The sequence below is a fragment of the Diadema antillarum genome, unplaced genomic scaffold (assembly GCF_040938485.1).
Source record: "Diadema antillarum isolate AM-2024a unplaced genomic scaffold, OU_Dant_1.0 seq00002520_RagTag, whole genome shotgun sequence".
Classification (NCBI taxonomy): domain Eukaryota; kingdom Metazoa; phylum Echinodermata; class Echinoidea; order Diadematoida; family Diadematidae; genus Diadema; species Diadema antillarum.
This window is the reverse complement of record NW_027273123.1, coordinates 1-27,431: the sequence shown is the minus strand read 5'-3', so window position 1 is coordinate 27,431 and position 27,431 is coordinate 1. Positions and strand designations below refer to the sequence as shown.

The following is a 27,431-nucleotide window of genomic DNA, read 5'->3' as shown; positions in this document are numbered from 1 at the left end:
CGAAATGAAGATGAAAGCCAGCTGTGCAGCAACTGCATGACCTATGTCGGTGCTCTGGACACGTTCCTGAGCAATCCAGCTATCCAGGTACGACAACTCCCCCGTGAGGGTTGCAAAACTCATGAGAGTGGCACATCTAATGATGTGAATGACATGCCGTCTGTCTGAGGTGCAGTTATCACATGCACCAGAAACCTATGAATGATGATAAACCCTCCACTTGTAACATATCCACTTGAACTGTAGAGACCTAAGAGAGCCTTGTTCAGACCCGCTTCTTGTATACACTGACAAGACAACCGCCATGAGGTGTTTTGGTATAAGCTCATTTCACGTAGTTCAGGAGTTGTTTGCAGATGTTCAGTGGTATAATAATAAAGCAAGTTTAAAGCAAATCACTGTAAAAAAAAAAGATAGTGACAGTTTTGATTTCTGCCGGCTAATATTTACTGCATGCTGTTCTTGTCACAAAAGTTTGTTCTAGACTGTTATTATGATGCAGTGGTATTTGAGTTTCAGACATCCATGTTATGCTCCTGTTTTTCATCCTCTTTGGTGCAAGTGATTGTGATCAGTTAGGATAGGATGATACCCCAGAATATGTGTAGGGAATGACTGAAGTAGAAGCATTCAGTACTGGGTTTGTCACTGAGACTCATTCTTGTCTAGTATTTTGTGAAAGGTGAAGTAATGACATGTAGACCCTTGCAACTGCAAAATCAAACAACACCGTAAAATGTCGGACAAATAGAAATTTGCAAAAATATCTGTTCTAAATGTCAGCTCATACAGTATTCAATTTCATTAATTTTATTGTTAACTTTTGACATGTAGGAGGCAGTGATCTTGGAACTGGATCAGCTTTGCTACACTCTGGGTGTCCCCTTGACCACGCTCTGCAAGTACGCCGTCAACACTTACACCAAACCTGTCTTTGCAGAACTTGTCACCGTCTTGGTAAGTCCAGTTCTGCGGTCCTTTTTGTTGCTCGTAGATCAAATATTGATTTGGTATAGACAAAACATAAAATGGGCGGAATTCCGTCCTTAGTACTGGGGACCCTCATTATAACATGCTGCTTTTGATCAGAAAATTTTCTCATCATATCTGGAATAAAAACAAAGGAATATATTAAAAGAGGAATGGGACCTACAAAATTGTTGTGTTATATCAGGTAATTTGCCATATCCGACCTCGTTATAACAAGGTCCCACTGAAGTATACATTTCCTACTACCACATAAAGCCTACTGGCACAGATGCTTGTATATAAAGACTAGGTAAATCAAGTATAAATTGTGTTTTAACCCCACACGAACTTTTGTAGCAATGTTCCTCATGTCATCTGCTTATAAATGACAGAACGTCATTACACCCTCTGTGGCAAATTAATGATCGCTGCCAATTGTAATTCACTCATTTTAATGTAATGTGGGTGCCATGGCCTCACATGGAGTAAAGATTCCATGTGTGTGAAAGAAAACAGAAAATGGATTTGTCCATTTTCTAAAAAGTGGTATTAGTAGATGTAATTTTCAGGAACAAGAAGAGATTGAGCAAGACCAGGGAATGTTTCACTTGGGCTTTTCATGTATAAGATTACTCAGTAGTGGGGAAATGTGCAAGTGTTTTACAGAATAAGATGTGCAGGTACTGCTACACACAAGTGTAGAGCAGATATTTTTTCTCTTTCTGATGAGTCATCTCAGTATTCAATATATGTCAAGTATATACATGTATGTCTGCAACCCTCATAGTTGAAATACCACATTGTAGGTGAAACTTTCCTGAATTTATTTTACTGACCATTTGTAAAAATTCTGTATGTGTATGCATGTGTCTTTTTTTAATATTTACCACTGATGTTTGGATGGTATTATTCTTTTTATTTACAGAACCCTCAGACTTTCTGCCCCAGGATTGGCTTCTGTCCATCACTCTCTTTGCCAAATGTAAATAATGTCAGTCTTTTTTTTTTTCATTCTGCCTTTCTTCTTTTTTTTTTATTCTTTTATTCATTCATCTATTCATATTATCTTTCTTTATTCATTTTTTCATGCATTCTTTCATGGTATGCGTGGTTTATGTAGAGGAAACATGGAAGACAGAAAGAGATAGAGAGAGAGAGAAAGAGAGAAGGAAAAACAGACTGCTGCACAGTGAGACGGAAGTTATCATTTTGAATGTGTGTTGGCTCTGGGCGTGGATAAAATATGTCCCTCAGATCTTCAATTTGTAGTGTGCCAGGAAGTGTAAAGTTTGTGCTTTAAGAAAGAGTGTAATGTACTTGTTGCTGGGATGACAAGACCTTGTATCTCAAATTTTGGTGAAAATGACTTTCTTGGATTAATAGTCAGATAATCCATCAATTGATGTCCTGTCCAATTCCTAGCTGTCACACCTCAAAAATGAAGCCAACACGGCATGTCAAAGGAAAGGCTATCCCATTTTGATATAGTGCTTTGACTGCCTCGTGTTTTTGCTCTCCTGAACATTTGACATTTTGACAAGGTCTTGTCGCCCCAGCGACATTATGTCTTTCTGAAGGTTTCACAATTGTACCAAAGTGTGATGTCTTAGCCATTTATTGCCATGGAAACTGGTTCTAAATAACCTTACTTGGCCAAAGTGTTTATACACGCGCCTGGTTCCAACCCAAGCTACAACAAAAGACTGTGACATCATCACATCTGTGCTCCAGTGTTGTGTAAAGAAAAATATGTGCATTTTGAAAAGAGCGTCATCTATGTCTTCCCGAAGGTTTCAAAGATGCGTTCGGCTCCCGGCGATGATTGTGCGGACTGCGAGGCACTCATCAAGGATATTGACGGCATGCTGATGAACCAGACGGTGCAGGTGAGACGTACATTTGACCGAAGTATGCCCTTGTCCCGTCCTCATCCCGTCCCTTTTACTCATCGTGCCTCATTGCTTCTAGCTCAGGCATGCTCAACTTTTGTCAAAGGCCTTCTCCTTGTAAATCAAGCAGTTGCAAGAAAAGGGACCAGGGCCCCGTTTCATAAAGCTGTTCATAAAGTTATGCACGACTTTACCAACAACTGGAATATGGCGAGCCAAGTGGGTTTCCTAATCACTGTTAATTTCAATAGCTAAAGTTGAAATTTGCAGATGATAATGAGTATTCTTACATTTTAGCACATGTTTTTAGTTGAAAGTGTATGTTTGCCCCAATGTAGATGAAATATTGACATACAGTCGTACTTTGTTAAAACGTAAAGGAAAAAAATATTGGCACTTCATATTCCAGATCGTAAAGTCATGTGTAACTTTAACAACAGCTTTATGAAACAGGGCCCAGAGTGTTGTCATGTGAGCTAAAGTCAATCCACTAGCGAGAGTCAAGCCGGGGCCTGGCTCTCTAGTCTTTGAGTGAGGAGTATGACTGTGACCTGTAGGAAGTTCTATGTGTGTTATATGGACATTGCACTGTAAGTTGTGGGTTTTTTTGTGAAAATTCATACCAATGAAATACTCTCACTGCACCCAGAACATGATCATACAAGACCTGGATGACCTGTGTGCGCAGCTTGGGTCATTCTCGTCGCAGTGCCAGAGCTACGTCGACCAGTACGCCGAGCTGGTCTTCGACACCATCGCGTCTTTCCTGGTGAGTGCGTCTGCACATTGTCTGTACGCCTTGAATACCCTTATGAATGCACTGTGTGATAATCTGTGATGGCAAGCAGCAAGACTGTAGTATATATTGGTGATGATGTCTTCATACTCTAGTTATATTGCCCTGTGGAATGCAGAGCCTTTTTGTGGTCAATGTGGAAAGTGTTGATATTGAAACATATCAAGGCCACTGCACACTTCACAACTTTGCCACAATTCACTAGTCGTACAATCTTAAGACCAGAAGTCTGTAATGTCACCACCCTGCCAGGCGTAAGTCACTCAACACAACCCAGTTGTAGAGATTTGACATGATATATTTTCAGTTGTGGACTTTCAGCTAATCACGCTACAGCATAAAGGTAGTACATAGGTAAGTCTATCTGTATAGTCTGATCACATAGTACATGTATGCGGTGTTGAGTTGCGTGACTAGTCGTATGACCTAGATACTAGCTTGCTTCCACAGTCATTCAACCGATTGAATCGTATAGTGTGTAGTGGCCTTGAGACAGCTTTGATAAAAAAGTACAACAAATGAACAAGAAATTAGTTTTTCATTGGCACATGATTTCATTGGATAGTGAGTTAAATGTATTTATCATAAAAGCCATAAATAGATTTATTTCACTGTTCGTGGGTGCCATTGTTAATGGTCATGTATGATGTGTGGTGATGCAATTTCAGGATCCCGACCAAGTGTGCCAGATCATAGGATTCTGCCAGTCCAACATCTGGAATAAGCTCAGTCAAAAGGTAACGCACTTGGTGTGAAAGATGTGATAATGGTTTGATTTATGAGTGAATGAGATTAAACTGATTTCCATCAAACATTGATTTGTTTTTACTTTGAAATGAAAGGAAATCTGTAACATTAGTTGTTGTTGTAACTACTGAACACAGACAGTGAAGTGACTCATTCTGATGCCTTATCAATTAAAAAGATGCTTACAAAGGGTGCATTGTTTTTTTCACCATGCTCTGGATGTGGTTATCAGTTACCATAGCGTAAAGTCCAATTAGCTTGTGGCTGCTTGTTTTTTTTTGTAGCTGCTACCATTATTGTAATGTGCAATTTTTGTGTATGTGAAAGTGCCTTATGAAACAGACAGCATGATAATGCATATTAAACATAGTTGATTATCTCACTTGCTATCAGGGGTGTATCGTCTTCCAGTTATCAGTTCTTTTGATGGCATACATGAGTCAAATTCACTCGTAATCTCCACTGTGGCTAAGCCAAATGCACCAAGGGGCATTCGTACATGCATACACATACATGCACATACAGAAGACTTTAAGTGTAGTTTTTACAATGTATATATCCCCCTTTAATCAGCAGTCAATGAAAGTATTGTAAGCACTTTTATGAAGTGTTGACTTTCCCGTTCAATTGTCAACAGGACGTTAACATGAAATGTACCTCTGTCTGTCTGTCTCTCTGTCTGTCTATCTGTCTGTCTGTCTGACTCGTTTCTCTTGTTCAGTTGCACTCTAAGGCCCCAGGTGACACGTGCGCAGACTGTGAGGCTTTCATCAAGGACATAGATGGGCTGCTTTCAAACACAACAGTCCAGGTATGCTGCAATCCTGCTAAGAGAAAAGTCTTTTACTGGAGGCGACGGCAGTAGCAAATCTGGGCCCCATTTCATAAAAGATGTTAGGATAGCAACTCTTGCTGGACTGGTGACCTCTAATAGCAATAGCCAATCAGGAAGCTGGATTCTTGTTGTTACAATGACAACTGCCATTCCAACAGGAGTTGCCATCATGTCAATTTTTTTTTTTTCAAATTAAATGGGGTCCAGGAGTCTCAGCCTAGATAAACTAGTTACAATGAAGTAGAACTTATGGCCACAACATTATCCTCTATATGTATTTTTATTGTGTATTTGTTTGGTCATAATGAAATTTCGATATAACGAAAGAAAAGTGCTGGTCCCGAGGACTTTGCCGTAACGGGAGTCCACTGTACAGTATCTTGTTGGCAACAGCTTAAAGGGACTGTACAGTACTGGTTGAAGTGGGGATTCAGGTTTATAACATTCCTAAGTGAGATAATGAAAAACTTCTTATAAAATATGAAAGAGCATGTAATTTGAGGAAGGATTCAACCTTTATTTGATGAAAATTGGTTTTCAAATGGCTGAGATATTAAAAAAACTGATAATAATAAAAGGCGACATGCCATGCCTTAATTAGGATCTCTTTGTTTCACCTTGTTTTTAGATATCTCGGCCAATTCAAAACCGATTTTCATCAAATAAACTTTTGATACCCATTAGAATTGCATGCTCTTTGACATCTCATAGAGTGGTTTCTGAATATCTCGCAGAATGTTAAAAGCTAAATCCTCACCTCAACCAGAACTGTACACTCAGTCCCTTTAAAATGTGAGAAGACCCAAGCACATGAAAAATAAGACCATCCACGTGATGTTTTTTGTTTTGCTTTTTGTTTTTTGTTTTGTTCTGTACAATCGTCTTCCCTTTGGTGTAGGCAGCAGTCTCTATACCTGTTTTTGTGTATCAAGTGCGTTTTGACTTATTTCTTCCTGCAGCATATGATCATAGAAGAGCTGGATGCCTTCTGCACTCAGCTCGGTTCTTTTGCTGCCCAGTGCAAGAGCTACGTCGACGACTTTGCCCCGCTCGTCTTCAGCGAACTCGCAACGCTTCTGGTGAGCCAGTTTGTTTCGACCCCCTCGACTACTGATTCCATCCGTGGAATGAAATGTTGGGAGTGTTTGAAAACTGTTTTGGGTGTCTCAGACTGTGGCTATCGTTAACCCTGCATGTGCCTACGTTAGGCACTTATCTTGACCCTGCCAAGCTTTTATATTGACCAGCATTCAGTGGTCCATCCAAAGTAGACATAGTTCTAAACTTTAAACTCTGCAATCAATGGTAACTACCATAGCAACACTATTCCACATCCCATTCCAAGCCAAGAAATGGCAGATGGCTACCAGTGAAATTTAGGGCTCACACCTGTAAATGAAATGGAATGTCCCAGACCCCTTCACAAATTCGTACCAAAGATACTAAAATAAATGATGAAAAAAAAATTAATTAAAAATCAATAATGCAGTTTGGCAAAAAACTGAATAGCTGCAGATATTGAGTATGAATTCCTCTACAAACTGCGTTTTGGTTGGAAGATGAAAGCTTTTCTCATGGAATTTGAAGGGACTGTATTTCATTGGGTGCATGTACAGAAAATAGGTGATTTTTTGAGTGAAAAGAATTTGTAGTCTGGCTTTGTAGACCCTTGGACAGAGTTTGAGCTGAAGAACCTGCCTTGGGAATTTGATGAATGAAAGGGTATATCTCAGTTATCCAGGTTAGTGAAGATGGTACACCTTATTTCTCCCAGCTACTTTAGAGAATTTTTTGAATTTTGAATTTTAACACACGTCTCTATGGGGAATTATTTAGCCGTGTGAGCCCTTTATCATTGTTCGTAGAAGATGCTGTGATTCCAATACAGAGTGTCACACAATATCATAGCCGCAATGTAGGTGAACTCAAAGAGATTCAGCTGTTTTCATGTCAATGTATTTTGTTCTCCGCTATATTTTTACGGCAATTTGTGAAGATCTCATGATGTTTGTATCCCAATTTTTTTGTGTGCCCTGACCGAAACGCAGGATCCCCAGACAGTGTGTCAAGGCATTGGATTCTGCTCTTCAACAACCTCAGTCCCACGAATGCCGTTCAAGGTAAGGAATTGGTTGCGATGCTGTGTCATTATATTTCCCAGGGGGAGGGAGGGGATGTAAGATCCCCTGTAAAGGGATTGCTTAGTAAATGTCTCTGTAACGTCTCAGATAAATCCTTTGCCCCCCCCCCCCCCCCCCCCCCTCCATTGCTGCCTACTAGATGGCTTAGATACATTATATACTAACACCAATTGCCGGAATCGGTTTAATTTGTCTATTTGTTTTCTCCATTGTTTCCCTCCGGTAATTGATAGTGTTTCTTCTTCTTCTTCTTTCGCCGAAGATTGATGTTACGCTGTGCTTAAATAACGCTTTTTGACTATTTTCACATGATTACTAGGTACGGGTATTTCACTGGCTATCAAATTTCAGGGACAAACTTGATTATTTTATTCTTTTTTCTTTAATAGCAGGAGCAGCGTTGTCGACAGAATCATCCGAAATATCCGTCTGTACTGCATCATTTACTTTCAGTCTTTCCTCTATTTAGTTCTGATGCAGGTAGTACTTGCCACATAGCGTGGAAAAAGCAGGAAATGTACACTTTGCTCTAGGTTGTACGGCGATTTGAGTCTTTCCATATCATGTGATTTCAGGGTCTGCAGGGTCCGTCTAAGCAGTGCACAGACTGCGGGAAGTTCTTCACGGACGTTCTGTCCAAACTCAACGACCCCACCGTTCAAGTAAATATAAGTTCAGATTAAAGTCAGCTTTTCATCCACCGGCGTGCATTCTCCCTCCGCGAGAAAGACCATCACCCCGCAGACTGATAATACTCGACATTTCATTCATTCTCAACAAGTCAAACATGCCACGCGTTAAGCAATGATGAACCAGTCCATTACATTGCAGTGTGTGATATCAAGTCTCATTCATTCCACACAGAACCTGCATAACCAGTCACACGTTCAGTGGCGGATCCAGGCGGGGGCGCATGGCACGCACACCCCCTTATTTTATTGTTAAAACAAAAGATATAAAAAGAAAAAAATGGAGGCGCGTGCACCCCCTTTAAATTTGTAAAGGCATCCCCTCTTTACGGAATTCCTGGATCCGCCCCTGCATGTCTATTCTGTGTGGTCAACCCAGCGCATGTCGAAATTGCGCAATTCGATATTTGAGAGCAGTTCAGTGAATGCTTCACAGCAGGCCAGCCTGCATTGTAAAATCAGTGATCAACTCTGATGCTACCTCGACATTGTGCACTGCCGCCCACAGCGTATAAAGCTACATGTACGATCAACTTTTTGAATGTTTTGTGTATCAGTTGGGAGCCCTGTTTGACTCATCGCAGTGTTCTTTGAAATGATCCCCCTTTGCTTTTTTAGGGCCTTTGAGTGCATCAGTCCTGTGCCAAAAGGAACTTGACAGTTGTAATTTGTAAACCCCAGCCATGTTCAGGGACCCTGGAACTAAGGAGATGGGGGGTGGGGGGAGGACCCACTTTTGGGAAAGATTGTAAATAACAGAAACAAATTGAGAAAAATACAAAACAAAAAACAAAAAACAGACTCCTGACTTTTGAGAGTTTTGCCTTCAGATTCTTCGTGAAAAAGTTGGGATGTGAAAGGAGCTTAACACAAAGAAGACATGGTTTGCTGGCGGAGATTACCACGTGACTATGTACACATTCGACAAATTGCCAGATTGACAGAGTGAGCAGCGACGACTGCCGTTGCCGGAGAGAGCATGATAAAGCGGAGTGAAAACCTTGAATTGAATGTTCCAAAGCTTCCTTCACACACTTCCATTCAATGTGATACCTCCATCGTGAGTCTGAAGACATTGTACTGAGTGCTGGAGTGACAAAGAGTCTGTGTTTGGATCTGTGTTCAGTGCGACACAAATAATGCTTCCAGTAAGTGTATTCATTTTTAAATGTGTGTGTTTGTGGGTAGCACCGCCTTTTTGTATTTTAGTGATAATGCAGGGGTTGAGTGTTTTCATGAGTGCACCTATTTGTGACTCCCAGCTCATGGACTTGAACTGTCTTCATATTAAAGCATCTTACATATTCATACATCCCTGGCCTGAAAAGGTACCACTGTACAGAATGTACTTCCAACTCGACGCACTCTCTTCCACCTACTTTGTGTATAAGCGCATATTTTGTGAGGAGACGTGTGTGATGTGCTCAATCTAGCTTGTAAAGTATCCCGCATGCAAAATGATGATGTGTACACAAAGGTCGTGGTAATAATCGTGATTATGATGACGGGGATGATGATGATGATGATGGTGACGATGACAAGGATGATGGTGAGGATGACGATGACGAGGATGATGATGATGACAACGAGGATGATGATGTTGATGATGACGAGGATGATGACAACGACGATGATGGTGATGATGACAATGATGATGGTGATGATGATAACAATAATGACGACGACAGTGAAAGAAATGCTGATTATGATTTTGCAGTGATAGTTTGTGGTATCTATCATGTATTGTAAGGAGAGAAGCCACAGCGCATATTGCATTCCACTGCCGTCCAGCAGCCCTTTCATTGGCAAACATGACGCATAATCCTCTTGTGTGTGTTTGTCGTCATACCATGCCGTATCCAGGGAGAGACGTCTATAAGGTAAGCCCTTCCCTCAAGTAACTCATTCATTCTTGTGCATGCTTGTCTCTTATTGAAGTAAGTTGTACAAATATTCCACAGTGTCTCTTTCACACATACACACACATATACGTACACAGAACCATATGTGCATAAGTCCTTTCCCCACACATTCATGGCTGTTTTGATTATTTCAGTCACATTTATTTTTCTCAGCGATGATTGATTTTATATATTTGCATTATTCCATTCATATTTAGGCCTGTATGTGCTATGTACCTAATCATCCTCCAAAATACACTACAGTGTACCCTTCACAGTACTGATTTGAGTTTGTTAATATCTAAGTCATTTTCAGATTTAAAAAAAAAGAAGAAGAAATAATAAATGACAAAAGTAACTAGATAAAATAGTATTAAATATTATTAGTGATGTGTTGCCTGACACGTTACATAGATCAATTACGATATGTGTGTATGATTACAATGTAGTGCGGGGTGACACTAAACATGGTGTCCATCTGTACACAACCCCGAACTCTGCACAGATCAGGAATTTGGCATTGCTCTTGATTGGAATAGGAATAATGATTTATTTGATTATCATGTCTTACGATTCACTTTCATGGTTGTAGTAGGTGTATGATCTGTCCCACATTTTCCACTAAATATGATTACTGGCGGTGTTCTGTGCCCTCTATTGTTGTATGCTCGGTATGTCTGATATGCTTTGTCTCTTTGCTTTTCAGAATGACATTGTGAATGCTGTGGAACAAGTTTGCAGTCTGATGGGTGACAATGCAGACATGTGCAGGGATTACGTAGACCAGTACGGATACCAGGTCATCCAGTTCATCGTCTCCTCACTGGTGAGTTTGATGATGGATGAAGCGTGAAGGCATAAGAAACAACATGATGATGGAATGTGCAATACATTGTTGTGTTACTTTGAATGGTGTATGTTTTGTTGCGAGGACATGGTTTTTGACCTTTTGCACTTGATTTTGTTATCAAGCTTGTGCACGAAAGCAGCTACAAAGTATGTGGTTTTAATTTGAAACACATCTTTTGCAAAATTGGAGACTCATGCAAATGTTCAGATGCCCTAAACAAATAATTGAAACAGAGTAAGAAATCACGAATACGAATAGCAATGGATTAGTATTTGAGAAGTGTGCTTATCATAAACAGATCCTGTGTCAAAGAAACTTTATACTTAGTGTAGATGACACCATCCCGGGTTGTCCGTAAACGTGTGTTTGATGTCGCCGAGGAAGGAAATTCTTTTTCCATGTGCACTGATTGCGCTAGTTCCTAGCCCTGGGCATAGTGTGTTGTACCCATGTGAGTTAATCATGTGACCACCTGATCACCTGACATTTCAGGATCCCAGCACCATCTGCAATGACCTGGGCTTCTGCATGTCTGTGCATCTTCCTGGTGTCAAACAGGTAAAAGTTTCTTTCCTTGTGCAGTTCTTTGATTGCTTTGCTGCCAATTTGATGAAATCAAGAAAGGTGTGTCAGAGGAAAATGATACCATAAAATCAGTTTTCTCTCTTGACAAGTGTGCTTTGACAGACAGACAAAAAAAAACACACAAAAAAAAAAGTAAAGCAGAGAAGATATGGAATTCGTGAATTGTGTCTTGTGCATTTATGTACACAATTTTTTGTGTGTGAAGAAACTAGATATGTACATATGTGTGTAGATCCTTGTTTGAGTGAACCATATGTAGTCTTGGTTCAATTTATGAATCAGTGCTGGGATTAAATAAATGGATTTCGTATTGTCTTCTTTCTTTTCTCTTCATGTTCTTAATTTCCTTTTCAACCGTAGGAGGTTACAGGACCTTCAAAGCAGTGCACTGACTGTGGAAAGTTCTTTACAGATGTGCTGTCCAAACTGAACGATCCAAATGTGCAGGTACAAAATTGTATGTATGTGGCTGTCTGCATTTTTTGTACATACCTCTTTGTGTAAGGTTTGGTTAAAGTTTCTCTATGTGAGATCATATTTGTGTATTCTATGAGGGAAAGACTGGAAAACAGCTGTGCACAAAAGTTGAATTGAAGGGGGTTTTTTTAAACACAAAAACTTAAATTGCTGTTTGCATTTCGGCTTTGCTGAATCTGAAGCTTTCTAATTATCTGAATCGACGGACAGAAGAGCTGATAATAGAGCATCAATGCATTTGTATCTGCTCAAAGGTGCAACAAGATAAATGATTTTGCAGATTACTTGTGTATTCTCTTATGAAATCACTACTTTATGGATACACATGACCTGAATGCATATTTTCAGCTGGGATACCTGATATTTTCATAGGAGAGTCAATCAGTCTATTTATTATATGAAGGCAAAGACAGTGATTTAAGAGCTCAGGAATCAGTTAATTCACATCCAGTTGTATAGTCCCTGGCTCCATTTTGTGATGTTATTTGCTTCAGAATACCATAGTTAGTGCCGTGGAACAGGTATGCAGTCTGATGGGTGACAACGCAGACATGTGCAGGGATTACGTAGACCAGTACGGATACCAGGTCATCCAGTTTATCGTCTCCTCACTGGTAAGTTTGACGATGGACGTAGTCTGAAGGCGATAGAAGCAATATGATAAACGAACGTGCAATCAATGAGATTTTGCATTATAGTGTACATTTATATGTTCTGCAGCTTGGGCGTGTTTTCAGGTGTTGTGCAATTTGATTCTGTTTTTGTGTTCGTGTAGTCGTGCGGTAACAAAATAAGGTCGTTTCATTGTTGAAATTGAGGGGTCGTGCGGTTGCAGTAATTTTCCATCTATGACCAGCAAACTGAACATGACCTGTTATGAAATATGCAGCATTTTTGTCTATCATTTCTCTAATGGACATTGCTGATCAAACAGGAGGCAAGTGGGTTGCTCACTAGCTACTCATCAAAAGAACCATATCTCGGGAGTTTTCAGTGAGATATTGTCTTGCTACATTCAAATGTCTGTGAAGGTACGACCAAAATATATACTGCTGTACAAACTGAAGCAGACATGAATTAATGTGGGTGTTCTGGAACAGTGAAGTACATGTTATCATTACATTTTGGAACATTTGTGACAGTATTGAGATGCCCTAAGCAAATAATTGAAATCGAGGAAAAAATTATTTCAACGTTGATGATCTTTGGATCAGTATTTGAGAAGTATGTCCATTCCAGATCCTGTTTCATGGACTATATGTACTTGCTGCGTGTGACACACCATCCGTAGATTGTCAGTTAGCAGTGTGTTAGAAGTCATTGGAGAGGGAAATTCTTGTGAGACATTCCAGTGTGCACTGATTGTTTTAGTTCCTAGCCCTTGGCATAGTGTGTACCTGTTTGAGTTTAATCATGTGACCACCTGATCACCTGACATTTCAGGATCCCAGCACCATCTGCAATGACCTGGGCTTCTGCATGTCTGTGCATATTCCTCGTGTCAAACAGGTAAAAGTTTCTTTCCTTATGCAGTTATTTGATTGCTTTGCTGCCAATTTGATGAAATCAAGAAAGGTGTGTCAAAGGAAAATAATTACATAAAATCAATTTTCTCTTTTGACAAGTCTGCTTTCCAGGACAGCAACAAATAAATCAAAAGAAAAGATGCTGATTTATTGTTTATTTTGTCTCCTGTATCTGTGAAGACACTACAAGTGTCCATAAACCCTTCTTTGAGTAAAACCATGTGTAATCTTGTTTCAAGTTGTGATCAGTGCTGCAGTTAAACTATTAGACTTTATTCTACTGTTTTTTTTTATGCCTCCGCTAACGAAGTGGCCGGAGGCATTATGTTTTCGGGTCGTCCGTCCGTACGTCCGTCCCGTTTTGTTTTTGTCGATATCTCAAGAACCGTATGGTGGTTTTACATCAAACTTGGTATGAGGGTATAACCTGGGGGGATAATACTTTGTTTAGATTTTAGGGTCACGGGGTCAAAGGTCAAAGGTCACAGGTTATTTTGTGAAAAAAGGTTGAAATTTCATGTTTTTCTCCATATCTCGCAAATGGTTCAAGGTATCTTCATGGAACTTAGTATATATGCATGTATCGCTGAGCAGTGATTATCTAGGGAAGTTGGGGGTCATCGGTCAAAGGTCAGGGGGTCAAAGGGCAAGGTCAACTCCTCAAAATATCACTACTTTCCTTATATTTATGCAATGCCTGAAGGATTTTTTTTTAACTTGATGTATGCATGTATAACCCAATATATATTCTGTGGGAAGTTTCTTGCCAAAAGGTCAAAGGTCAAGTGAAAGTGCTAAATTGCACTTCTTCCTCCATATCTCAAAAGTAGCTCAAGGTATTATCATGAAACTTACATATTTATGCATGTTCTACCTAACAGTGATTCTCTTTGGAACTGTGAGGTCAAAGGCCAGGTTTAGATAATATTATTTTACCATTTGATACTGAAATTATACTTTTTCTCAATACCTTGAAAATTACTCAATGCATAAACTTATAAAAGGGTCAAAAGTCAAGTAAAAATCATCAGTTCCCCCAAATACCTTCACTCTGACGTTTTAATCATTCATCCAATTGAACCTAGTTCTAGGAAAGTGAACATTCAGCTTATTTGTAGCAAACCTGTCATTTTAATATTTTGCCAATTGTGTGAAAGTGTCATCACACATTGTCAAGACATTGTACTATAGACCTATAGGAGAACCGTGCATTTTTGCGGAGGCATACACCAGTCGCCGTAGCGACATTTCTAGTTTGTGTTTTATGTTTTGTTTTGGTTTTTTTTTTTCACAGAAGGTTACAGGACCTTCAAAGCAGTGTACTGACTGTGGAAAGTTCTTTACAGATGTGATTTCCAAGCTGAACGATCCAAATGTGCAGGTATGTTTTGTATCCATGTACATTTTTCATACGTACCTCTCTTTCTTTGATTTTTATTAAAGCCTTTCTACATTTAATCTTCTTTGTTTATCCTTCAGGGGAAAAACAGGGCACAGGTATGCAGAAAATTGAGAAATTAGCAGACACTAGAATGACTTGAATGCTGGCATAGTGAGGTATTAAAATACAAATGTATGTAAACTTTCTTGGTTAATCTGATTGTCTTGATTAGGTTAATTTACAGACAAGAGAACCAAAACTTGAACATTCACATATTGGCATATGCTTAAATGTGTAATAAGATTATATAAGATCTAATCATTTCCATTTTCAAATTACATGTATATTATGATGTGAAATCACTACAGATTCTCATGAATGTACACAGATTTTCAGCCACAGGAGGGGGAATCAGTGCACACATGTGATGGGATGAATTAATTCAAAGGTAGTGATAAAACTGCTTCAAGTTCAGTTTCTTCAGAGTCATTTGTGCAGTCCTTAACATCATGTTTGGTGTCATTTGCTTCAGAGTACCATCGTGAATGCAGTGGAACAGGTGTGTAGTCTGATGGGTGACAGTGCAGATATGTGCAGGGATTACGTAGACCAGTACGGATACCAGGTCGTCCAGTTTATCGTCTCGTCACTGGTGAGCTGAGATTGGGCCACTGTTTGCTGGTGCCAGTTTTTGCTTTTGCAAATCTTGTGAATCAGATATGACAAAAAAAAAAAAAGAGAGATGGAATGTAAAGAATGATCTGGGGACTGTTACATAAAACTTACCATTGAATTTCAATGGTAACTACCGTCAAAATTAGGCGTCACAGCCAATCAGCATCAAGGATTATAAAATTTACCGCTAATTTGAAAACTTACCGCTAGAAAGGAGCGATAAGTCCAGCGGTAAGGGTTTTATGCAACAGGGCCCTGATGTGTGACTACTGTACATCATACAATGCTTGTGTGACATTTGTCAATTTCTGATCAAAATAAAGAATGAAGTGCGAGACAGCCGTTTTTCAGTGGACTGGACTCACATGAATACAGGAGTACTGTATACTCAAAATATTCAGTGCGGTCTTTACTTTTGTGAGTTGGATGCTCTTTGCAAATCTAACAGCACAAAAAATATTAACTCTGATCCCAACATGAATATGACATGCACACATTCATTTTTCCATTCATTAGGATAGTCCATGATTGTGAATTTGACCGCTCGAAAATTTATCGACGTATGATGATATGCGTGCATCCGGATAATTTGTGTGTATGCTTTTGAGATTTGAGATTTTGTGTAAGTGAAAATTGGTGATAAATAAGTGCTACATGTAGCATAGATTGCTGCTTTATACAATGGAATCACTTAGATTTATGTGGCATTGCATTCTTGTACTGTATATAAATAAGCTACATTTTACATCAACTTGTTAAGTCAAGGAGTTGACAATCAGAACCTTCCAGTTGAAGTTGGGTGATATTTAGGTTTATTGCCACTTGGTCTGCTATCAGATGGTCTACTTCCCAGTTCGTCTAACACCACTATGGCTAAACTCATTTGATCTCCTATCAATTTCGTCTAATGTCCGTTTGGTCTAATCCTCACTCAGTCTAATGCCCAGTTTGGCTAATTATCTTTTCGTCTAATGACCAGATGGTGCAATTTTGTCTCCTTGGATTTTTCCCATTTTGTCTGATAAACTGTGGGTATTAGATGAAATGAGCATAGCCCATCTGAAAGTAGACCAACTGGTCATGAGGCTAAGTGGCAGCTGGACTAAATGGTCCTTAGACGAACTGGTTGTAGACGAAATGGGAGTAGACCATGTGGGTTGGGACTAAATGGCTATTAGACGAAGTGGGAGAAGACCAAGTGATAGATTTATTTATTTTATTTATTTCCGTTTTATTTCAACATGGTAGCCCTTTCAGTTAAAAAACTGTTCTACCAAGGGGCCCTGCACAATAAAAAGATACAAAACATATATTCAAATGCACAACGTTACAATCAATCAAAACAAATGTAAGCATATCAACCAGATAGCAAAAAAAAAAAAGGATGTGTTACAAAATTATGCTATGATAGAAATACAGCATGAATTAGAATGAAAGAAACTGAGAGAATATAAAATGCTTGTTAACAAACAACTATAACAACAACAACAACAAAACAAATGATATGTCAGTTCCCGGTGTCATAGAAATAAACATATGTATTGCACTCTGTTCTTCCTAATAGAATATCACAATAGGGTTAAAACTTGACAGATAAAATTCTACTCTGCTTTTTAAATATAGGAAAAGATGACAAAACTTGCATAAAAGGAGATAAGTCGTTCCAAAGGTTTGACCCTTGATAATGCAGAGATCTCTTATAATATTCCGTACGGGGTGTATTGATTTTTAGTGGGCAAGAGAGTGCATATCGAGTTCGCAAATTAACATGACGAAAAACAACTATTTCTTTTAAATACACAGATTACCGATATTTAAACCTGTCATTGTTCTGTTTGCATCAGAGGGAGCTTAAAACTGTTGTATTGTCATATTTTTTAATGTTATTCTAGGATCCAAGTACCATATGCAATGACCTAGGCTTCTGCATGTCCTCATCGCTATGGAAACAGGCAAGTTTTCTTTTGTTTTGTTTTTTCTGGGGGACGCCCAGAGGAAGAGAGCTGCTTTGAGGGCCCCTGCAGGCTACATCTCACATCGGCGCACTCGCTGCGAGTCATTCACACCGCTGTGCATATATCTACAAAGCGGCATATCGACATGCATTTGCTCATGTTCATCGTATGTTTGAATTTATGCGCATCTTATTATGTGTCTGCAGTTCTCTTCATGACAGTGTTGTGCTCTTTACTTCGTATGATACGCATATCTTTTCCAATGTCTTCCTTTTATTATGTCGTGTCACAGCTGTTGACATAGCGATCTGTGTCATACGAATGTGTACATAGAAGCATTTTCTGAAGATTTTGACTCGGAGAAATGATTAAACTGTGAAATAAATTGTCACTCAATGCAAAATACTCATGGGTGAGTGTAGTCTCTCAACTGTGCGTCAATAAGTCAACTTGTCTTTAATACATGATGTATCGTGTGAGTGTGTGTGTGTGTGCGATTGCATTGCTTCATACTGTGTCCCTGTATATTCATGCTTGTGCATGTATGTATGTGTGTGGGTGTGTATGTGTGTGAGCATTTGTTTATGTACTTGTGTGTGTATTTATGTGGAAGTAGTCATGCTTATGTCATGTTCTGTTTGTCAGTTTGTTTGTTTGTTTGTTTGTTTTTTCACATCAAGGATCGCTCAGCTGGAGAATCTTAATACCATGTTTCTCCTCAGGGTTGATATTCACAGCTTTCTGCAGCTCCATTTTCATTTGACTTTCTGCAAATCGTTACAAAAATATCTCATTGTAAATGATGTATGAGTGATTATCCACAAAGGACTTGTAAGTATGTATGTTGGAACATAATTGCTTTCGTAAATATTGCAAATATGCTCCAAAATTGTAAATAATGATATCCATACTTACTTACTTCTATTGTGAAAGGCTGCAACTTGTCTGCTTGTTAGTTGCTGGTTCTCTTTTCCCAGCTATAAATTTGTTTTACTTTTAAGTATTTTGTGGTAAATACTATGTTACTATGGTACCAGAAGGGTGTTGAAACTGCACAGTCTATTGAGTTCGGCCAGATCTTTCTTCTCGACAGACAATGTGATAGAGGTGGCCGTGACTTTGAGTATGTGATAGTCGTACCTCATCATTTAGCATGGAAGTAGATAATGAATCCATTCATACATCTTCCTCTCCCTCCCCCCCCCCCCCCCCCACCCTGCGTAATCTTCCAACAGAGATTGACAGCCTCTACTGTCCAAGTGCATAGACATATTTTTGCATTGTATATGATAGTATATGTTCATATCTCTCTCTCTCTCTCTCTCTCTCTCTCTCTCTGTCTTTTATTCCCTACCTCAAAGTACATACTGTGATTTCTCCACTTACCACAAATGATCATATGTTATTACCTCTTATTGATGTGCATTGTTCTAAATCTCCCGAAGGAAGTTTTTCAGCATCTAATTGGCAAGGACTCTTTCTGTTATGAAGTGTATCAGACTGGTACGACTAGTACCTGGGTTGTTTCCTTTTGTTTGTTTGTTTGTTTCTTTTTGTAAAGTGTTTATTCCCTCTGGGATGGCATATAGCATGCATACATACGCTCCATTGTTATCAAAGAGGAGCTTTGTCGTATATAAACTCTCCATTCCTGCCAGTACTCTCCTTTCAATAAGGAGCTGGCAGCATCATAAATACCTGAACTTCTCTCCATGAGCTCATTCAAGATGCCACTTGCCACACTAACAACTCCACATGCGTTATATAGATTGTGACTATCAGTGTGCCATGCCATTGTTTTTGAATATGTGCCTTATTTGATTTATGAATATGTGCCTTATTTGTTTTATAATTTTCTGTTGTCCATGATAAAGCTGTGCCATACTCTCATGTGTTTCTTGCATCCTACAATATTTTTTTTTATTCATCTGATAAATACACACACATGTTTATCTCAACATAAAGAGACTGATGTTGGTGGTATTTGTTATTAAAGTGTATTGAAAGCACATTTTTTGGAATCACAGTTTTGACTCTGGAACTCACCAATGTAAAGCACCTTCGTCAACGATGTCAAATTTGCAGTGGTACAAAACTCTGAACTATTGAAGAACAATGAGAAAGGAAAGGAGTCGGATAATTCATGCTTTAATTGAAAGAGTTTAGGAGGGAACAATCTGTTAATCAATTTTAGTAACCATCCTTACTCGTAGTGATTGTTCAGACTATGGAGGGGAACAATGGGATAATCAATGTTAGTCACCATCCTTACTCGTGATTGTTCATACCATTGATCTGCTGATGAATGAAACTTTGCCTGCAAGCCTATGCTTTTATGCAATTCCAGCAGAAAATTTTTTTCCCCCATTGTACCACCAGAGACTTAAAAAAAAAATGAAATTGAAATAGAGGCTAGTTTATGCAGGCATGACCTCTTTGCTCCTGTGACATATACCTACAATGAAGTATGCACAAGATTTTGACGGCATCTGCAATCATATGAAATGACACTCAGTGTGGCCTTCTACTTTTCATTGCATGCAGGTTTTCAAGGCAGACCCAACTCTCTGCAGCGATTGCAAAACTTTGATCACTGATGTGGATGGGATGCTCAGCAACCAAACAGTTCAGGTAAATTATAACAATTGGGCTGAAAGCGTCTGAAATTTCTCCTTTTTAGCTGCAGTCGTATCATAGCAAGAAGTATATGCTGTTGTACAATGTTTGAGTTCTGTGGTTTTCTGCTGTAGGATAAATGCTTATTTATAAGGTGCGCCCCAACTTTAGACATTGGGTTAAAAAAAAAGGAACAAGGACCCAGGAACTTACTTTTGTGTGTAAGGTGCATGCCCAACTTTTGATATTTTTTTCTGGACAAAAATGGTGTGAATTATACATGGGTGGTTATTTATTTGTTTTGGTTTTTTTTTTGTGTGTGTGTGTGTGGCATCTCTAACATTTATTGCTGCTATTTCTGGAGGGAGAATAAAATGAAACCCTCTCTTCATTTGAGCCCCATCTTGGCCATATGCCATTGTCTATTTTTAGTAGCAAAATCATCAAATCCCTTAATAAAATCACAAGATCTATTACTGATCTTCAATCAAATCAGCAACACAGATTAGAAGATTAAATATGACGTCATCTCAATTGACAACCTTTTAATGCTTATTTATAGATTTTGTGTAGAGTTAACAAAATAACCAGCTCAGTGTTATCTTCTTCCAGTATTAGGTGTGCAGTCAAAATATAGAGTTGCCAATTTGATGAGGCTAGATGATTATTTCTACGGCAAATTACCCTGGAACTTGATTTATCCGTACAATGTGTATCAGGGCAATTACCCCCCCCCCCCCCCCCCCCCCCCGGCTAAAATACTGTTTAGAGATAAGGTAAGAGTAAAGATTGGGGTTAGGATCAGATTTAGGGCTAGAGTTTGGGTTTAGGGTTAGGATTAGGTTCAGGGTTAGGGTCAGGGGAAGGGTCCAGGTAATTGCCCTAGAGTCGATCAAGATCAGAGGAAGAACCAGTAGTAAGAGTCACTTGAGCTACAATGGTATACATATTTCTGTACCTTGATAATAAGAGAAAAAAATTGCAGTCTTATGAAGTGTTCTGGCTGCCTCTTAAACTCTGCGATTATTTGTATATATTTGTTTCCATTTTCTTGTGATGAACTTTTGCAGCAAATGATCCTGACAGAGCTACAGACCCTCTGCCAGTATGCAGGAACGTACCAGCTGGAATGCAAACTCCTCATCCAGACTTACGGACCCACCGTCTTCCAGTACCTGGAGACTGCCCTGGTGAGTCAGTACATAGTTCTCGATACCCGCGGGGATATTTCCGTCAATTCCTGCAGCCAGTATTCTCGTGGAAAGCTGACTATTAACCCATTGAAGACGGGCTGATTTTGCTACAATGCATATTTCCCATAGACACTTGCCCAAGTAAACTCGGGACTCATCCTCAACGGGTTAAGTTGTATTCTTGATCCTGTGATAGCATGAAAGGGTATTCATTCACACAGAAATGAGCAACAGGTTTCTTTACTGGCAGGGTAAAAATACATGAATCCTATTAAAGAATGGTGTACATTGTAGTGTGAAGTTAATCGGTACACTGAAGCAGCAGACCAACACCCACTACATCAAAAAAGTGTGAATTGAGTCGAGCTAGACGGAGCACAGTTCTCATCCACCATTATTACCTCCACCGAGGAGATTTTGTTGTTGGCACTGGTTTGTTGTTTGTCTGTTTGCAAAGTAACTCCAAAATGTTGTAAACTTATGTGGATGAAACTTAAAGAAAAAGTTGATGATGACACAAGGAACAGATGATTAAAGTTACATTCGTAGTGATCCAGGAATTCTTGTGAATTTTCAAAGGATATTTTTATCGTTAGGAGTTTAAGCTGCGCGTATTTGAGGTTTGCATTCATGCACTAAAGCGCTTGCTCTGCTAGAGGCACTGTGGAGGAGGAAGCTGATGAGGCAACATAAACACAGGCTTCCTTTAGCTTTATCTTTGGGATATTAGGCAATTTTCGGCATGCTGGATGGCTAGAATGAGTTGCTTGGCGGAGGTAGGTCTCTCCAAGTGCTTTTCTAGTTGTATTTGCTGTCATACTGCAGTCATACTGTCAGGAATTGTTACAGGTGATCTGGCATCATGCATAAGCTTAACAGACAGAGTTCCTGAAGTGTTCACTGATTTTAGCCATGAATTACTTTCAAAAGTCCATTCTCATTGACTCATTTGTATGATTGGATGTGATTTTTCACCGTAAAAGCAGAATTTCAGAATTTCGTAGTTCCTCGTATCTCATGTTTAACACTGACATGAAAACTTTTTGTGAGGGGTTAAAGGAAAAAAAAAAATTAACAACTACAATGGTTAAATATATGTTTTCACTGTAGGTGTGTAATAACAGAGTTGTGAGATTGTGTTAACAAATCAGCATTATATGAATCCTAATATCTTTGAAGTTAGATATGGGGACAGGACTGCCTGCTGAACTTAATTTGATTGAACTTAAATCCTTCAAAGATATTTGTCGTGGATAATACCTCATTATTTCATGAAGTCCCATATTTAGCCATTTTGTGACGCCGTCTCATGGTTTTTGAACTTCTTCCAGAATCCGGACACAGTCTGTACCGAGATTGGATTCTGCACCTCTGATGCTGCACCTGCCCAGGTATGAGCCCTCCATGACTTTCAGGCAATCCTCAGCTCGTGGCAAAATCAGACCTATATAATAATAATCGTAGATATTTTTAGAGCACCTTTTCCACTGGATACAAAGCGCTATGAGATGCACCTATATGCACGATGGTTGACTTTAACACATAGGCCCAAGTGCTGTTGCTGTTTGGTTTCAGCTTCTGTGGTACAAAACTGTATGAGTGTTGCGTGCTTGAATATGCCAGTGCAATTGTTGTTCTTGTAGTCTGCAATTAGCCTCACATGTGTGGTAAAACGAGTACTGTAGAGTTCATGATCCAAAACCTTGCCATCTTTATTAAGATAATTTTCTGTTCTCATGACATGACACCAGTACATTGTGTCTTGTCAATTTATGCATTGTGAACTTGATGATATGTTCATCAGGAGTTAAAGGGATCGTATAGTTTTAGTTGAGACCTAATTTCAGGTTTCTAACATTTTTTGGTGAGATAATGAGAGACCTCTTATGAAATCTGAAAGAGCATGTAATTCCATGAGGAATTCAACGTTTATTTGATGAAAATTGGTTTTGAAATGTCTGAGATATCCAAAACAGAGCAATTCTAATAAAGTGTGGGACCCACCTTTTATTACAATCGCTTTGTTTTACTTTGTTTTTGGATGTTTCAAACCTGATTTTCATCAAATAAACTTTGAAGTCCTCTTAAAATGGTACGCTCTGTACTATTTCATAAGTGTTTTCTTGGTATCTCGCAAAAAGTTAAAAGCCCAATTCTCATCTCCACCAATACTATACCATCCCTTTAAGGAGCAGGGGCTGTGAAACTTTTTTCAAGATGTGGGGGGGGGGGGGGGGGTCGGTTTCAAAGGGTTAAGGTACAATGTAAACCCCTTTGATGGAAGTTTCTTTACAGCACCTGACAAGTACAAAGTGGTTCAGGCTTGGTAAGCACACTGCTGTACAACTGTGTGTAACATGTGCTTTGATAGGATATTGACACTATCTATTTCCCTACCCACCCCCTTTCCCTTTCCCCACCTCCCCCCCCCCCCCCCTTCTGTGTAGCTCTCTGTGCCTGCCTCAAGTATACAGTCAGCAGCCTTGATCCTTGCTGCACAGCCTGTTCAGCCTGTTAAGGCGAACCGTCCCAAGCCGCCAGTCACGAGGGTGTCCGACGAAGACTGCGACTTATGCAAGGTCGTCATGCACCTGTTTGCTGAAGTATTTAGCGACAACAAGACAGAGGTGTGCGAAAATACGAAGCGTCGCTGGCATGACAAGACCCATGTATCTCAAATTTTGGTGAAAATCACCGTTTTGGATTAATGGTCAGATAATCAAGTGGTGTCGTGCCCCATCCTAGCTGCTTACCACAAAAATGAAGCCGCCAAGGCATGTCAAAGGAAAGGCTCTCCCATTTGATGTAGTGCTTTGGCTGCCATATTTTTCATTCTCTCCTGAACATGTGACTTTTTTGAGATACAAGGTTTTGTCACCCCACCAGCGATATTCTTTCTCTCTCTTTTTTTCTCCTATCTCTCTTCCACTTTCCTCTTTGATATCTCTCTGTTATACTCTGTCATCTCTCCTTCATATGTTTCTCTTTCCTCTATCTATGCCTCTTATTTTTATCATTTTTATTTTTTGCTGTGTTTTCTTTACAGTAGTCCTTGTTATTGGAATTATGCTACAGAGATGCCAGCTGTTCCTTTCTGGCAGTGTTTAGTGTTTAGTGTTTAGTGTTTAGTGTTCTGGCAGTGTTAAGTGCTGTCTTTTACCCCCAAGACTGCAGGTTTAATGGAAAATATTTTGTTTCTCACAATTTTATTCTACACATGTATCTACTGCAGGAAAAGTAAAAATACTGTTTTTCCACCAAAAATATGTTGTTGTTTTTTTCAGCCATAAGAATATTGCTCTGCCTTTTATAACGTTGACATCCCTGATGCTGTGACTGTTATGTGGATTTAGCATGCATACCTGTTAATTATTTTACACACATGGTGCATCAGGAGGAAATCCTGAACGATTTTGAAGTGGTGTGCAATATTCTACCCGAGGCGGAGCGGCAGGAATGCAGGAATTACATCAGCACGTATGGCTACCTCATAATAGAGCTCCTCTCCCAGTCGTTGTCCCCCGACAATATTTGCCGCGAGCTTGGCTTCTGCTCTTCCAGCCAGTCTCTCCGCGAGCCGATGAAAGGTAGACAAGTCTCCGACTCCGCCCACCGCATTTTGTTTCTATCTTTTTTTCGACGTGTGCAGTTTCAGAGACTCACAAGATTGACGTATACTGTTGTATTCTCTCTGTGCTCCTTTTATATTGTTGGTAACCTTTATCATTTGGTATTTTAATGTTTAAATTGCAATATGTGTATGGTATTTGTTTTCAAGGGTACATTCTTTTTTTTACCAAGCCTCTGGCTTTCTGTGAACTGTACCTGCTACATTTTGTAAACATTCTATATCCAAACGATTTTTATTACTGAATAAATGTATGAATTGAATTGAATTGAATACTGGACAGGCTACTGCAGAGCAGACCGCCAGCAAGAAGTTGTCGGTAGAATGAGAAGAGCAAATTCTTATGCACACATTTGTGATGCATCGAAGAAAGTTGCAAGAAATGCTAACAGCATTGGTGATGTAGCGACAATATTGAATGATCCAGCCAAAGGGTTTTAAAATGCCACTCTGCGAAATTAATGAAATTCTGTCTTGATAATGGTGAAAATGCTGTTGATGCTGACGTTATACAAATAATGCACAGGTGAGAGTGCGTTACTTCTCCACTAATATCACAAACTTAAACCTGTGCATTATTTGTTTTATAAAATGGGTCTATGACCATCTTTTTTAGTTACCTTTATGGATGAATGCCAATCAGCTGCATATATGGTAGAACATGTTCAACAGCCAAGATGTTTCAAGAAATGCTTGTTCCAAACACACTGAACACAAATTCAAATATTGTTTACAGTAAGGAAGTGATTGAGTGCATGCTGCTGAAGTATGTACAATGTGACATCAGTGAACGTACAGTTGCGCTTTTTTGTTGCACACTTTTCACAGTCCCTGCATGTTAGTACAAAAAATAAAGAACACACACACGACTCATTTTAGCACTTCTGATTGGCTGAATTTTTGAACTCATTTTATAGTACTGATTATCACAATCATGATGATAATAATAGAGCTGAAATATCAGGCGTTGCATATCACGCCATGAAATTACTGACATTTCTTTACAATATTCTGTCATATTTCAGCGCTGAAAGCCGTCTTGTCCAGACTCCCGACGGCAGACACCCCGTTCTGCTCCATCTGCCAGCTGTTTGTCCAGGAGCTGGACGTCATCTTGTCTTCCAACAAGTCAAAGGTAGCAAGTCCAGTCGATAGCAATGAAATGATTTGTAGCATACATTGTAAGGTGTCCAATAGCCTCTATATCGTGAGATTTGTGAAGTTTGGGACTTTACTGAGAAATTCAAAGAAGAATCTGAATGTAATGTTGTGATAAACTGGATGAGTGATGATGAACAGCACTCAAATCACATCTTACGCACTCACCACACAAACACACACACACACATATGCATAGCAGGCATGGTTTTGTTTTTATTTTCTATTTGGTATCATCTGACTCTGTGAAGCTTACTCAGGGAGGGGTGCCTTTACATAAAATTTTAGGCGGGAGGTTCCATCGTCTAATCGTTTGTCTTGCATGCAGCACAGAGAGGAATGGTGATCAAGAAATAAACCAAACCAAACAGCAACAACAACAACAAAAACCTGTAGATGTCTCCTGTAGCTTAAGATTCATTCTATAGTGAATTAATTTTGGACAGCATCCATCAGGAGTTCAAGAAACCAGGGAAACTGTTAGCCTTCGTAGAAATGAGATCAAACATATTCCTTTTGGGATGATGATTTTTTTATGGGATTGGGGGTGCTTTCAGGATCATAAATTCTTTTCGATGTGACAGAGGATTATTTTGAAGTCTGGATTTTTTTTTCATCCTTATTTGTCTTTTGTACTTTGCATGTTTTACTTTTATTTTGGCAATGACATTTTGTTTTCATTTCTGTCTCTTCCCAAACAGACGGAGATCGTCCAGGAAGTGGAGAAGTTGATCTGCAACAACCTGCCCTCACCGCTCAACACCCAATGCATCTCCTTCATGGAGATCTACGGGGATGTTCTTGTCCAGCTCCTCCTGGAGCAATTCAACCCCCAGACCTTCTGCGCCGAGGTCGGGCTGTGCGACTCCTCCGCTGCCGTGGCAACAGCCTGTGAGTGCCCCCTCGAATCTTCCTCGCGGAAAGTGCTGTCGTGCCAATATTTTGGAGGAGGGGGGAGACCAGGGAGGGAAACTGTTAGCCTTCAAAGAAATGAATTCAAACATTTTCCTTGACCCTAAAAAGGCCGGGGGGGGGGGGGTGAATCAACCCCCCCCCCCGGTATTTTTCGCGACTATTCCGCTGCACGAAATTTTTTGACCACGCCGTTCGCTGACTTTTTACTTTCAAGTCTTGCGCATCTTTTGACACAATTTCTGCGAAAATCGCGCATACCATTACGACGCTGCACGACCTTTTATACACACCTGTCAGACCGAAAATGGCTCAAAAACGTGATTTTGTGTATAAAGTCTATGCAAATGGAGTTTTCTCACCTTATTCATAAAGATATGATTATTTTCACTTTCATAGTCTGAATTAAATTAATTTTAGCATAATTATGCTTGAAAAAGATTCTGTCATAAATTTTGTGGAAAAAAAAAATAAAACAAAAGGTCGAAAAAAACAAAGAAATACATAA

The 27,431-nt window shown here is 39.4% G+C and overlaps 1 protein-coding gene across 1 annotated transcript; it reads left to right on the top strand.

The window, feature by feature from the left end:
- LOC139714909 (prosaposin-like) lies at window positions 1-26,902 on the top strand (the record flags this gene model as incomplete). The annotated part of the gene is made up of 16 exons (XM_071626554.1): window positions 1-87; window positions 835-957; window positions 1,895-1,951; window positions 2,760-2,855; window positions 3,508-3,627; window positions 4,323-4,391; window positions 5,123-5,212; window positions 6,196-6,315; window positions 7,285-7,356; window positions 19,961-20,047; window positions 21,103-21,222; window positions 22,557-22,616; window positions 23,673-23,852; window positions 24,620-24,812; window positions 25,879-25,988; window positions 26,713-26,902. Coding segments are annotated over 16 exons (1,774 nt in total), but the record flags the coding sequence as incomplete, so codon positions are not given.
- Window positions 26,903-27,431: the final 529 nt, after the last annotated feature.